The sequence below is a fragment of the Triturus cristatus genome, chromosome 11 (assembly GCF_964204655.1).
Source record: "Triturus cristatus chromosome 11, aTriCri1.1, whole genome shotgun sequence".
NCBI classification, from domain to species: domain Eukaryota; kingdom Metazoa; phylum Chordata; class Amphibia; order Caudata; family Salamandridae; genus Triturus; species Triturus cristatus.
This window is the reverse complement of record NC_140594.1, coordinates 140,928,939-140,944,857: the sequence shown is the minus strand read 5'-3', so window position 1 is coordinate 140,944,857 and position 15,919 is coordinate 140,928,939. Positions and strand designations below refer to the sequence as shown.

Genomic DNA, 15,919 nt, shown 5'->3' with positions numbered 1-15,919 from the left:
CCCTTGAGCCGGTGGGGCTGACGAGCCCATGGCTACGCACCTGCGCGCCTTGAGTGGTACTTTACCTGAGAATATTTTTTGGCAGCCTACGCAGCAACCCTACACACATACCTACTCCCTGCTGACGAGAGGCAACTACCTCGAAACACGTGTCCAGGGATGGCTAACGCGACACTTATTTTCATTTTAAACTTTTGGCATAGGCGTACCCGCCGACGCTACTTCATGGACCACAATTCTTTGGGGTAACACGCTGGTAGGACTAGCAGAGTGCGGCCAATCGGATTTCTGCGTACCATAAAGTCCACAAACACCTAGGAAAGCACAGTTGTACTCTTTATAGCAAGAGGTCAAGAAAGATACCAAGCAGACGGACTAGCAAGGATGAGCCAGAGTTAAATACCGACACAGTAATACAGCCTGCAGAGGACACTCTAAATCCTCACATGGGTCTACCGGCAGGTGGCACTGATGCCGCCACCCCCGGAATGCAGCCAGAGAGAAAAACCAACATCCAACACAACACCACACTCACTATACTGGGCATGGACTGTCAACACACATCACAACACTACTCTCACTATACCTGGCATTGTCTGTCCACAGACAACACAACACAAACCTCACTATATCAAGCATGGTCTGTCCACACACAGTCCAGCTGATGAGCTTCTATGGCAAACCAAAACCCCAGATATGTCCAGTTGCCAGAGAACAAAGGGTATGTGAAAACCATGCTACATAACATTACACACAGGAGCTGGCTTAGTCAGTACAAGCCACTTACAAATTTGGGTTGGATTCCAGACAATACAGACCAACAACAGACTAGTAAAGAATTCAAAAATGAAAAAAAGGCTTACCGTCCTGGTCGTTGTTAGCCGGGCTCCTGCTTTTGCCTCTCGGGCTACTGATTGTCTGCTGCTCTTTTTCAGTTTGAAGATAATGTTGCTGCGGTTGTTGTTGCTGCGGTTGTTGCTGCTGCGGTGGCGGCGGCGTCTGCCGTAGCGTCTGCTGCTGCAGTTGATGCTGCTGTTGTAACTGTTTCGTGTGCAGCAAACCCTCCAGGGCAGACTCGTGGACCTTTGTGATCTGCTGCTGGAAGAGGGCCAAGGCATGGTGCGGTACCTGAGCCTTCGTGTGTCCGCTCTGCAACGCCCCATCGGGGAAGCCTTCTGTAATCTGCAGAGAGAAGGAGACAGCATCTTAGCAGAGTCCATCTGACCCTAGCGGAGTTGAAAATCCTTTCAAACCCTACAAATACAGCCACCTCCTGTCTCATGGAGCCTCCATACAAAGGCACTTGCCTTATCTTACTATAAATATTCTTTACAACTGTGTCTATTCACCACTTTCCTCCCTTGACACCTGGCAGCGGTCGAGTGAGGACACCATCACAACCCCGCTTTTGAGCGATTCTCATATTATCGCTAATCTGCATGAAACAAACCCACCAAATTCCTTATTGCGTTTTGACATAATTTCATTAAACTTTTTTCGGCGGTTTCTACAAAAAAAAACTATGAGATAAAATTTGGAGAGGTAAAAACCGGCAAGGAAGAGGACAACAAGTTATGTCTTATCTGAAACCTCCAAGAGTGAGAAGGAAAAACTGTAGCCAGAGAATTAGGAACAAAAAAATATAGGGCTTACATTTTGAAAATTGAAAAACTGACAATTTAAAAACGAATGGACTTGTAAATTTGTAAGTGTATTTATATAGCGCTTTCTACCCTCACAAGGCATTGAAGCGCTTTGCAGTGAGTAGCATGCTTGCAGCACCCAAGACTGGAGTTCTAGTTAAACAGTGAGTTCATTAGTAGTATGTGCTTTCTGTTTTGCTTGTGGATTACTTGCAGTAGGTTTGTGCTCCTGAGTGCTCGTGTGTTTAATAGTGCTTTGAGTAGGGATGGAATGAAATAAGTGGATTAGAAAAGGGAAGCTGCGCGTTGTTACTGGGAGGAGTGAACATGCACACCTGTTAGTTGGGTGAGTGAGCTAAAAGGAGGGGGCGTTTGAAAGGATGTTTGGAAGCTCACAGCTGCCAGAAAGGTTTGGGATGAGTGAGAGAGGAGGAATGGGACAAAGGTTGAAGGGAATAGATTCAATGTAAATAACTGAAATTAACATACATGTATAGAGAAATAAACACACATAAATATGTAGGTATTCGTATGAGTGCATACATCTATATATATTTATGCACATATATATATATATATATATATACACACACACACACAAATCGACACATATATATACACAAGCTACATAGTAAATAAAGGTTTAGAAGCAGGCTCAGATAACTCGTGGATGTCTCTGTTGTACCCCATGCTGCTCCCATGGTGACAAAGATGGGGCAGTTACTCCAGCATCGCTTGAGTAGGACTTGTTGAACACTTTTTCAATATGCGAAGGTTAATAAACCTTATTTTTGAAACGTTGGCTTAAGAGCGGTGCACGAGAGAGAGGGGCTGGTCCCTTGCCCGAGTACTGGATGCTGCTCGACACTAAATAAATTCTGAAGAATCTTAACATTTTGCAACGTGGTTTTCTTTTTTTAAGTACACAAAGAAAAGGGAAGGAAGGATGATGAATTTGTTGAAAATGTGGGTTATGGCATCATGTGAACTGGATGTGAACCCCCCCTTTTTTGGCTTCTTAAACAGGAACCATTTTCTCAACATTCAAACCATTTTCTCAAATAGTTTTGCAAATCTGCATAACATCGCTGGTGATCGTGGCGAGTTCATGCTGACCCTTGGTTGTAGCTATGGGGGCAAGTTTAGGGAGGAGTCAGTACAGAGCCTCCTCTCATGCCTTACACATAACAGCCCCTCCAGGATAAGAAGCCATTTCTAAAGCTGATGTTACATTTTCATCAGAGGTGCCCAATATAGGGCCAGAAGGGCAGATGTATGCCTAGGCCATCTGCATACTTTAAATTGAAATACGATCAATCTAAACAGGACTCATTTAATGTGCACCACCACCCTAAATAACACATTTGTTGTCTTGCTCCTTAATGTCTGATTTTATTTAGTGCTGTCTTTTTCATAGGTATCATCTCTATAAGTATGGGATGACACAGTGTTTGTTTACTTGATGGCGTATGATTTATTTTTGTGTTCCAGTATGTTCCTTTGATAAAGTCTGGCTGGATTTTGGATTCCGAAATGTCCAAATGAATTAATGGTCTCTGCTGCTTTTAGATTCAAGAATGTCCCTTGGTTTGATGATTTCCGAAGAAGTTTTGAACTCCTGAATGTTCCAAAGTCTTATGGTGTCTGATTAGATTCTGGATTCCTGAATCAAGCATATCTTTTGTTTGATGTGTGGCGGGCTTTGGGATTTCAGAATGACTTTTTTCAGTTGAAGTTTGATTGACTTTTGTATTCCAGAACACCCTTTTGAATATATTTTTTGCAACCTCTGACATCATTCACCCATATGCCCTCAGGTGTGCTGGGGTCTGCCCACCTGTGATAACATAATAATATCACAATGTTAGACTGTTTGCAAAATGATAGGGGCATTTAAATACCTTAGAAATCTTAAAAACTCAAAGAAGTTGAGGTTGGTGAGTTAGTTTAAATAGAAATACCAAATCTCAACTGTTTGCCTTCAGAAGCATGAGGTTGGCGGGGATAAACATGGCATCTCATTAAGCTGCCTGGCCGGTCTGTGCCTGACAGCTTAACACGCATCTTTGGGTTTAATGGTGGTATAAAAAGCCAAGTGCATTGGCTTTCGAGACAGTACTTAATGACCAAATGGAAGCAGGTGGAGACTATATAAATAAAAGTGTCTAGCACAACAACACTGGCGTCGGGTGGTTTTCCACTTGAGGGCCCGCAGACTTCCAAGCTCGCGGTTATAGATCAGTGTAATGCGCATCCCCTCCTGACCGCCGCTCGTCTGCATTTTCCCGGGATGATCATAAAAGAACGATCACGCATTAAGGAGCGGAGAAGCCAACCGGATCCTTCGGCGATCTGCAATCAGGCCTAATGTGATCCGTCTCATGATAGTTAGTGCTTTGAAAGAAATAAGGAAACTGTGTCGCCACCCACGCATCCGGCACAGATGCCAGGTAAGAGCAGAGGTGGTGTGTTTATGGCGAAGGTCAGTGATCAACCTTTTCCCAAATTGCATCTTAGAATTTCAATTAACAAGTATAGGTGGGCTACACATGTGCAACACAGGAGGGAACACAAGCACTTAAGATGAGTTGGAAACAAACGTACTCGTGAAGGAGTGGTATGTGATGATAAACATCCCATGGGGCCTTGAAGAGCTATGCGTGGATGCGTGACATCTGGTGGAGGTCAACTGGTTAACACTGCACGCAAACTGACTCGATCTTATACCATAGAATCCTGATCAATGAACCAATGAGCTTCTGTTGCACTTTATCAGAGAGAAACTAAAGAGCCTTTTCTGATGATACATTCACAATATGGAAGCTATCGAGTGCACATTACACACGAGCTCCCACTGCTGCAGGTACATGAGGTTATAGAAGAGTAAGAGATGGGGAGCAGATGACAATGACAACCAGTGCAATGCAGTTACCAGCGACACCGTGACCGTCACTGCCCAAAAAGACACCAAGACATCCCCAAGTACATAACTAGCCTTGCGTGGAAGATAACCATTCCCAGTTGGAAATCCTCTCTTCAGTGGGAGCTCAAGTGGAACCTACAGAAATATATATCCATAGTGACGTCAGAGTGATGGCCAGGCAGACTGCCCACAACCGAAAACATTTATTTCTAAAGAGAAGGAGTTGGAGAAGCAGCGGAGGTCCAAGATCCAACTGCATTTAACTGCTATCACTCCATACAAAATGCCTATTTGAGAAGATGCGAACATTTGGAAGGAGACTTTATCAATGAGCTGGTCTTCCATTCTCAACTAACCTCAACATTCTTGAAACTTCAGGAGAAACATACAACATTAGGGAACTGATGCTATAGCACACCAATTCATTGTGCCGGGGAAAATTATTTTGGACTTCTATCTGCTTCGAATCTGCCCATTGCTCCACTACTGTTTTAGAACCAAGACCACCCCCATAGGCAAGCTTCCTCAGCCTAGACCTCCAGTGCGAACCACTAACAAACACCATTGACTAGCATTATGGCAAGAATTGTCCTCAGATTAATTGTTAAGACACCTCTCATGTGACAGATTGTTCCCAATCAATCGACCCTGATGAAGGCTCAGTAGGAGCCATGTCGTATCACTATGAAAAGATGCAAACACAACAACCTCAACCCTGTGAAAATTGTTAAGACTGGCATACATAAAATTAAATGGACACATATTTCAGAAAACGGAAAGGAAGTGGTTTTGGTGTCTTACAAAAGAAGCCCCAGCGATAGTTCACATTACAAAAGCAACCATGGCGGAATGTCATAACACGCGACAGCCCAAGAAAACAACACAAAGAAGTGTAAACACACTATGCTTGCCAATACTGAGTAAAGACCACATTAACAAAGGTAAATATACACGTGTATATTTGCTCGCATGTACATTTATTACTACTCCTAGGCTTAACTCTTTACTTGCTTGCTATTCAAGGGTGAAGTTACATGCATATGTGTGTAAAATTGCATGTCTTCACCGCTCAAATCAGAGGGTGGCGCATCCTACAACAAGATTTACATGCGGAGGTGGTTATCCTTTGATGTTGAGTAGTGCTTCTTTCTTTTTTGAGTGCACAGCCACTTAGTTGTTGAAAGAAGACAGTGTTTTTAGATTGGGGCCAGTGCTGCTTTGTTTCTCCTCTCTGTCTTCCTATTGATCGTTTTAGGGGCTTGATTTGGATTGGCCACTAGCCTGCCCTTGGTTGAGCATCTGATTGGTGGATTGGTGGATGCGAGGTCACATGACCGGACCCCTCGCTTGGGACACTCCTCCCGGATACCTCGATGGTCCTCACTTTAAATGTACCGACATGGCTAAAGATCTCATGATCTACAAACATATTAAATTGGTACAGTCTATTATATCAATTGCAATCAACGCATATCTGAAAGGACAAGTAATCCATAAACTGGTTGGTTTCAAGAACAGCATGACAACAAAGCAAACTGACTTTCTAGCATGCCTATAACCAATGCACAGGAACAGCTTTGAAACTTTGAATACCTTTAACAGAAACACACGTCACAATACAGAAAACGCAGAACTAAACTCTCCTCCCACTTTCCATCCCATGCGTCTGACTGAACCATTCACAATGGGCTTAGGAGTAGCGTGTTACTTGACGACAAAGGTGCTTCAGCGCCTCACCAGTAGTACTAAGCACTATAAAAATGGCACTGCAGTATCATTTCAGGAACAGTCAATAAATTCACTGTCATTTTTTTTTGTGCACATTAGCAATATACTTTAGACAAAAATATAATGAAAAAAAGTAAGATCTTTTCTCTAAATTAATATGTAGCCTACGTTTAAGAACAATTACTCAAACTGTATAAAATACAATAATGAATGTTCAGTCAAAGAATAATATGCATTCAGAAATCAAAGCGAACAAATGTTAATTCCACAGCAATCACATTTTTATCAGTAAATATTAAATCTTGCAGAGGAAGCAGCCCATTTTATATTCCGTGTTCCCTGTTTTCGTACTAGAGTTTCTACCAATCCTGCATAGATTGAGCTTTCATAATCAGTGCAATGGATTATTACCAATATTTAGGCAGGTATAGACCTAAAAACCTACAGCTATCCAATATATCGAGAAATGGTGGCTGCCAGACGGCCATATTGCCCTATCACAATCCAAACTCCGGGATGTGCCGGGAAAAAGGAAAGAGTATCTGAAATAGAGGCAACCCACTCCGTCTCGTGCTCTATAGTTATAACTTAAACTAATCACAGTACCCAAAGGGCACAGAAGCCCTGTTTAAGGACCACAAAGCACTGTTGGGGTATCTGAAGTAAGTTAGCAAAACTGCAGCTGTGTGCACGCAACTGCGCATGCCTGCTCCAGAGTACTTAATTCTAGGCAGGGCAAGGGACTTACTTCCAACCTATTGGGCAGTCTACAAAGGTCGGCTATGTTAGTATTGTAGGAATGTGAAGGAAAGGCCACAACACTAAATAATATATATGTATATTTTATACATTTGTGTAGAGAAAGGTCATGACCTCTGTGTGCACTAAATAGCATAGCAGACGTCCTCCAATCACTGTTGTAAAATGTGGCAACATATTATACGTTTGTGCAGATAAAGGTCAAAGGGCCATCCTATCTCTCTGCAAACTAAAAAATTCAAAGAAGCTGCATTTGAAGGCCTGCATGGGGGTGAATGGAAAGCTGAAGCAGGGTGTGCGCGGACAAGGAGGCGGCCATTTGCAACAGCTCCAAGGCCGCTTGGCGCCGCCAGGTACTCACTATTGGCGGGATGGCAGCTGCGCGCTGCTTTAGCTGTTTCAGGTCCAGTGGTTTCTGCGGCTGAGAGTTCATCCTCGCATCACTGGCAGCGTTCAGAAGGCTGGGCCTGGGAGACAGCAGCCTGCACAGAAACACAGATGTCATTATGAGCAATTTTATCTACAAATCCAAAATGATGTCACGCTCGGCTGGGCGCGCATTCTGTCCTCTCTGTATCATCCCAAGTTTAAAAGGTCAGCGCACTCCCCCGTCTCTACATCTGAATGAAAACGACTGCATTATACTAGCAACCCGAATGCTGGCTTCTCTTACCTGGTCTGGAATCTAACCTGAATATTGGGGTGGATTCACTCATTTGCTTATCATGCTTCTTGGAGGAAAAAGAGGGGACACTTGTCACCTGCTACTATCAATCTTGTGTGTACTCTACCAATATACATTTTAATGAGTATTTAAAGGAAAGAAACATCCATTAGAATTGTTCAAGATCACAGCTGCGTAAAGCGCCTTCGCCAGGATTTCAAAACATAGCTAACAACAAAACAGTATCTTAACCACTTGTAAAAAGCCAATCCTAAATGGGAGTCTAGTCTAACCTATGTCTGTCTTTTACCATAAACATCTTTAGCTACCTTCTAAAAACAAACATTGGCAAAGGTAATAGGTCTGCCTTTGGGTGCCAGCCTTTTGGCTTTGTCAATGCTTGTTTTGCCTTTTTTTTTTTTAAACTTTATTGGCGTGGCAGCTGCCAGGCTCTGGCTAATATTAAAAATGGCTAAAAACTAAAATATATTTTGTTCTCAAAAAGAGCACCTTGCCATTGTGGCCCCAGGCACTGAATGGAACTACTGTGTGTGCAGATGTGCTCCTTGTGAAACAGCAGAATGCCATCACTCACAAATTTAGCTGACGTGGGCTGAGCAATGGCCCAATGCTTGATGCCGTAGATGGGGGTAGGAGAAAAATCTGACTGACGCAACAAAAGACCAATGGATGAAGATAGTTGGCCGAATTTTTCGTTACAAACATGTACATTACTAATGAAAAAGCAAAAAGTATTGGTCAACGCCGGACCTCAAATGCACTGACACGCAGCAGTAGCTTCGGGTAACCACTGAACTCTATAAAATGCCATGAAGTGACAAATTTTGATGCTGATGATGTTACAGGAAATGACATCATTGCAATGAAAAAACAAATTCATACAATAACGGTAAGATGAATTAAAACACTACAACCCCTTGACTGAAACTGTCTGAAAATGCATTTAATAGCAAATTATCTTATTCACTTTGCTGTCCAAAAATGAGGAGGAAAGGGGCTGCGTTACAAATACATCACACGTCATCAAATGCCAACAAACTGACGTGTCTTTTGCCTGCTCAAAGGGGCTTTGGACTAGCGTGACATGCCAAGAGACTGCTCAATGTGTATCTTTTGATTCTATAGGCCATCGGGCTTCTCAAAGCGCCTCGCTGTTGCAGTGTTGCAAGAAATAACGGGGTCATCATTCATTTGAAAAACTCGCCTTTCACTGTTTTCTCACCTGTGGATTCTCTCCATTCAGGTTCTACTAATAGCTGGATTATGCAACCAGAGCCTCATTACAGGACTTTTTAATTATTTTCACAATGTACGCCGCAAGTGTGTACTGGGGGGCTGGTGAGGTGGAGAGACCCGGGGCTGTCTTGAGCCAGGTTTAGTGGTCACTGGAAAGTCACTAACGCTATCAAGAATGACCGGTATGTGTGGGTATACTTTAAGTATGTACACATCAGCGTAGTCACATGGCCAGCTCGGCTTCTGGAAGCCATTAGATATGAACCAGCTTGTGATGGGACAGCAAGTAATGCTCTAAAATGCACACATCTGATACGAGCAGCCCTGCCAGGGCCCCTGTGCCTGCACAAGTGCAGCCCTGCCTGGCCCACTGCAACTGGTCCAATGAATATCTGCGTAAGCACTTCCAACCTGTCCAAGGCTGAGCAACTACTCAAGCTCGGCCTGAGACGTATAGACCCCGTGACACCTTGATGCATGTGAGCAGTGCCAGGATTGGCCGGAGCCTCGGAGACTAGCGCCTGTGTCTCCAACGCAGCTCCGGTTGGAGACAGTTCAGTGCGCATGTTGGTTTGGCCGTCCTGAGACGGCCAACCAAACCCACATGCGCACTGAAAGCAGTGCTCTCCACTCCCTCTCGTGACTTGCCTCATGATGGCCCCGCCCCCAAGACTTATTCAATGGAAGAAAAATAAATGATAATAAACATGTTTTGTTAATCAAATTTGGAGGCTGACAGGGAGAGCGACGCCACTGCTTTCTGGTTTAATGAGGCGGCTAAATTCAATAATGTGCGCCTTGAGGCACCATTAGTGGTTCTGCACTGTAGCAGCTTGTCTTCAGCCATGACGTGTGTCCAAGTCCTCTCCCCTGATCTCACTCTGACATACAGGGCACTTTCTTCACATCTAAAGGTGTCAAATAAAATGTAACTTGGTGCACAGTTTTTTTTTTGGTAATTATAAAGCTCCCTGGGCACTACAATTGCTTGCATTTGAACACCCAAGGTTTGGACTCCTAAACTGTAAAAGATAAATTGAAACATTAGACTTCAGAAAGCCTTTTTACTGGCACACTTGTTAATTTTTATTTGACTCATTTTATCTACTGACTAGCTGAATGCCGTCATCAATTTTCCTTTCCTCTTCCCTAAAAGTGAATCCGCTCATTGCTGTGGTGACAGAGTGCTTGTTAGATTTTTTACTGTTCCTGAACAGTACTGCAAGATTACAGTCTTTGGAAGAAAAGCTTCATATCTGGGGAGTCTAAAATCGGCCCAAAATGGCCAGAAACGTGGGAGATTTTTAGGGTATAACCATCAAATACATTTATATAGAATTAATTTTAATCCTGCTTTTTTTATTACGTAAGTGGTTAGCCAGAAAATCTAGCTTTGCTACAGCCCTCCTGGACCAACCCTGGACATCCCAGTTTCATATCATGCCACAGAGATGCTTTCAACATGGATTTCGCAAGAAAGATGATGTTGACTATGCGAAAAGAACGTAAAGTCCACCGACAAATTTACAGGTCAGAACCTGCACCGCACTCCGATGCAGCAAAATCTCAAGAAATAGAATAAATCACATTACAACCAAGTGAAGGCGGTGAGGGTACTGCCAAGCCCCACAAATGCACAAGATACTCCCAAATTCAAGAGACTTCTTGCAATGGCATCAAACAACAGTCTTGGAAAATGTTAGCATGCCTGCCCCATACAGTACTGAGCAAGCGCCTTTCCAGAGCTACCCCAACCATCTCGTAGAAGGCTTAGTAGGCCTTCCCCCCATTGTATATATTTCTTTCCAAGACCAAATGATTCCTTTTACATCGCACTCATACATTTATAGCTTTGGCTTATATGCGGTGAAAAATACACTGATGATGCCAAACAGTGTCACGATCACTGCAATCTATTCCTGCTCAATTGAGAGGTTTGTACTAAAGACAAAGAACAAGATTCAGCCCTTTTACAGAGGGGATTTACAACAGAATTTAGATGTTGGTAAAACTGGGGAAATTACTGCGAGTTGCCATGGTCATTATGCCCAGAAGTATGACAGACTGGTAAAAATGTCCAGCAACTTGATGTTCAGATATTCGTAGAGGGTCAACCTTACCAGTAATTCTCATAAGAGCGCTTACTTTAGACTTGTGACTTAACTTCTGAAGAATCCCACGAGAAAATCCCAACGCTTCAGGACCTGACACCATACACAGAAGCAGAATTTATCAACATTTGCTTGGAATACAACCCCACAATCTGGGTCAAGCCAAGTCCGATCTGGGCGTAACATGTGCCTTGAAGCAGTTCCCCTGGTGCATAAGCAGTGGGCGAAAGAAATCGACCTCACGTGAATGTATTTCTCTGCAGCAGCCCGTGTAAATTTATAAACATTATAAGCCGCTCCACATAAGGGAGCTTTCCGGTCTCGATAGACTTAGGGTTTCACACCTCAACCCGCCCTGAAAGGAGCCTTCTCTGTTCCTCTGCCTACAGGGCGCGTTCTTGTATCCCATGCGGCCAGGCCAGCTCTCTCCTTTAGGGTCTGGACACCTTGAACCTGGGAGGCTGTTTCTGCTGCCTGCACCACAAACCACCGGCTTTGAACCACATGGAGCAAAGGCAAAACAAATATAAATAAAGTGGTCACACAGCTTACATTAGAGTTCAAATGTCTGTGTATGAAATTATTTTGTTTTCATGCACTTCATGTTCGTATCACTGCAGCCAAAGACGCTTGCACCTTTTTCTCAAAAACGTTATCAAGACCTCGGTTCCCACTTTCTCTGGGCCTCTCCACTAGCGATACGATATATAAACCAAGTGTGTATTTTGAACCTAGCATTAGGAATTTGAAACGTGTCCATAAGTATAAAGTTAACAATGTGTCTGTCACGTGTCCGAGCTGGCCTAGGTCCGTTTGAATCTGAACACCTCATGATCAATATTTGTGCAAGATCACATGAACGCTTGTATGTACACAGATGATGCGCTGAGAATTCTCTCATTCTGGGGCAGCTGTGACAAAGCACATATTATTGTATTTATATGCAGCCGCCTGCTTCTATGAAAATGGCTCAACTTGAATCTGGGCGCACCGTGGCTGCAAATAGATGATGGGGGGGGGGGGGGGGGGGGGGCGTTCGTAACTGCTTCTGGGACAGGTGGAGCGGTAAAGTGTGAGTACCTGAATAATAGACACTTTACAGCTAATAACAATAGCAACCTGTTCTTGAATAGCACTTCACATAGAACCAATTATTGAGATTGGTTCTGATTTTACCCGAATCGAAAGGATGAAAGGCTGAGGTTCCCTTGCATAGATTTAAACCTGCAACACGCAAATCGCACACTAATCTCAACAGCACGCACTCAACTGGCCGAATTATCTTAGCGGCTAGGCGATGTATAGAGTGGGACTTCCGTAAAAACAAGCATTGGCAACGCGAAAAAGTCTGGCGGTGGCTTGTTTTTGCCATGATTTTTCTAAAAATGTACTGTTGGGGATCTGCAGACACGCATCAATATTTATACATATACAAAAAAAATGTGGCTGAAAGCAAAACCTTTTTTGGTCTCAAAAGTACACAGTCACTGTAACTCGTAGCAGTGAAGGTAACTATTTTGTGTGCGTATATGCTTCATCTGAATCAGCAAAATGCTGACACAGTGAAGTCAACCCATGGCTAGAGTGGGCTGACACTCTCCCCCGACCTCTATGCTATAATAGGTGGGGGAAATATGTGAATGATGCAGCGAGAGATCAATGGATGGGAGGGTTGGTTAAAATCCCCCTACACATAGGTGTGGGGAAAAAAGAAGACATATTTTATGTATATAAATTTATGCTGAAAAAAAAAAGCAAAGGTTGAAGTATCGTTATAGTTAGTTTTTGTTTCGTTTCAGCACTTAACGATTAAGAACTGAAAACCACTGAAATTCACCAGTTAATAGTTTAGTGAAGGAACTACCGCTCGTGTCCTAGTGATGCGCTGCTAATGACCTCACACATAATGCATAACTAATGATATGTTACATGAAATCCCAATGACATTATCCAATGATTGCGATAGTGTCCTGTAGGCCTTCTGGATTTGAATTAAATCAACAAGCAACACCTGTAACCAATTATCTATCACCAATAAAGTGATAATGGACAAACTTTGCTCACATGCTGGACCCATAGGATATCTGTCTACTCATCCACATATTTGGTGGATGTTGGCCTTTTTTTTTTTACTAAACTGCCTCTCCAGACTTTAACAGGGTCACCACTTTTTAAATCTTGAACATCCTCTGAAAAAAGAGTTTGTTCCCCTTGATGGGATTACCCTCTTAGAGACTCAACACATGATCCTTAATATTGTGTCATGAGGTTGACAAGTTAGCTTCAGCCATTGATGGACACCTTCAGCTGGGCCCCATGGAAAACCCTCTGTCGGTTGACAAGCACAATGGCATACAACTTTACAGCCATGCTGACAGCCGCCGAGTTAAACCACCTCCAAGTGGCTCACACCCACATTCTATTATATTCAACAGAGCTCAAAGCGTCAAAATCTTCACTAAAGCTCTTGAAATAAAAATATACACATTATACACGTCCTTTTAACATACAATGTGCCCCTGTACTGTATAACAAATATTTAACATGGGCCCGTGCCCAGGCACAGACCAGTGGATAATCCATCTTGAACCGAAGATATGGGGTTTTTCGCAGATTTGTTTTTGCAACGGGCTTTGTGTTTAATCTACTTTGAGTCAAGCCTTTGCGACCCGCACCAGGTGCTCTCAGTCTTTACCTTGTTGAACATGAAGTACCACTTGCATCAGTGATTTCATCAGTGATGTTATCAGTGATGTCATGAGTGATGTCATGAGTGATTTAACAGGTGACTGCTTAGGTAGTTAATGGCAGAGATGCAGTTATAGTTAGTTCACTAAACCAGCAGTTCTTAACCTGTGACGCTCCCATACACGATTGTTTAGAAAATTAAATTTTAGTGGATTATTAAAATATGTATGCACCACAAGCAAAACTGCTAAATTAAAAAAAATGTTAATGCTCTGTATGTGTGAAGGAATTTGAAAATGTAGGGTAAATATTAAGTTAGCATCCTCATCTTGGTTCATGGGTCCAGTCCAAGTAATTGACGCCCTGGTATGTGACAACAAGACTACAGCATGCACAAAGAACAAAAAAGAAAGTGATGTGCTAGAGTCTTGTATATCATTTCATCTTTTAGAAACAGCTATTTTTAATTCCTGAATTAAATATTTCATCATGTGTGTATGTTTGTTGTAAGCATGAACTTTTGTGTAGTTTTGAAGTTCAAATCAGATAAATTGCTTGAACGGGGGTCCCCAGCTTTCAGTAGTGATTCAGTGTAGATCAAGGTAAGTAAAAGGTCAAAAATCAGGGCGCTAAATTATAACTGGGGAATTTCAGTGGCTTTCAGTTTTTAAACATTAATTCTTATCTCATTTCAACATCTAACTATAGCGTCACTGTAACCTTTTTTTTTTGTATTTCGGGGAGATTCTTTAATTAAGATAATATATTTCTAAAACACCCAACTATAACGTCATGTTAACCGTTTTTTTCAGTGAATTTCTGTGGTTTTTGATCAGACTCATGGTTTGGCATAAGCCAAACCCCCTCAAGCAACCTGTGGCCTACTCCCTGCACCACACCACGCGTGGCCTTGGGCCAAGTGCAATAGGGAGCTGGCTGCAGGGTCTTGCGATATGCCAGGCCCAGTGTTCAACCCCACTTAAGTGGCCAACCCTTCAGCAAAGGTTGTCTTCTGGCCAGATCCTGGCTCGTGAAAGGGAAATACCTTCCGGCAGGATACGTTCTAATACAGCAGCAGATACTTGGACAAACGAACGCACTAAAAAGAAAATTGTGAATACACATTGTTAATCCGAGAATAAGGACTGTGGTAGAGAGACTCATCGCTTTAGATCACCCTAAGAAATGAGGCTTCATTTCTAATAGAGTTGTCTGCTAAACGACCTGCTGAACTACAGTCTGGCTACCATCTAAATAGGCTGTCTGTGATTATATTTTGGAGAACTTTGAATCTTTTGGATGTAACATAGAAGGTCCCGTTTTTGAGAGAAAACAGTCTATACAAATTACTTTAAGACATCCCTTGATCTTTTTAAATGAATCTTCAGAAAACCTGGTCCTGAAGGAGGTGGCTTTCCACTGAAACGCGCGTATAACGCAAATTGTTTGCAGGAAAGTGGTTACGGAGATTTTTATCTCCTGTAATTTATGGTTTTTGAGAAATAATTGTATACGTTCGCCAATAAACATCTTGAGATCCATCATAGGGTCTTAAAGTCCCTCTTTTTTTATATATATAGTATGTTGTTGAAGTGGTATTGTATGAATGAGAGTATGTGATAGTATGACAGTAGTAATGAATGAATGAGGACAGTTTTTTTTATATCTTTCTGTATGTATATGGGATGTCTTAATTGAAAATATCACGTTACAAGAATATATAACTGTGTGAAATTTCAGAGAGATGTACTCAAATTTATATAGAATAAAATAAAATAAACTTTCATAAAAAGATAAAATTGTATAATAAATTGTTTGTCAAAAAATAATTGTGGCTTTCATGTAAATGTATGACATGCAGAGGGTCTTGGTAACTTAGAACCTTGTTTGGTCGTTTGATAAATTAAATAGGTCAGTACAGAGGTTTATATTTTCACTTGTTTTTTCATTCCTCCCTCCTCTTGGACCTAAAAGTAACTTAGGGAGGGCCTTCTTTTCCTCTTACTCAGATCCTGGCTCATATCTTTGTCTGTGTGCAGCAGAGTTGACCAAAGGGACTGACCTGCCCAACTCCTTTGGGGGTACATCAACCCCCACATGGATGACCAACACCAATGCTGTGCACAGCCTTCAGCCATGGATTTGC

The 15,919-nt window shown here is 42.5% G+C and overlaps 1 protein-coding gene across 14 annotated transcripts in view; it reads right to left on the bottom strand.

Annotated features, from left to right (window-relative positions):
* NCOR2 (nuclear receptor corepressor 2) overlaps positions 1-15,919 on the bottom strand; it is a 1,213,077-nt gene that overhangs the window by 182,290 nt on the left and 1,014,868 nt on the right. For all 14 annotated transcript variants that reach the window (XM_085635706.1, XM_085635715.1, XM_085635711.1 and 11 more), the window contains 2 exons: positions 7,415-7,535; positions 864-1,182 (listed from right to left, as the gene is read on the bottom strand). In XM_085635706.1, the coding sequence (XP_085491832.1) occupies positions 864-1,182; positions 7,415-7,535 (440 nt within the window). The remainder of the gene's footprint in view (positions 1-863; positions 1,183-7,414; positions 7,536-15,919) is intronic.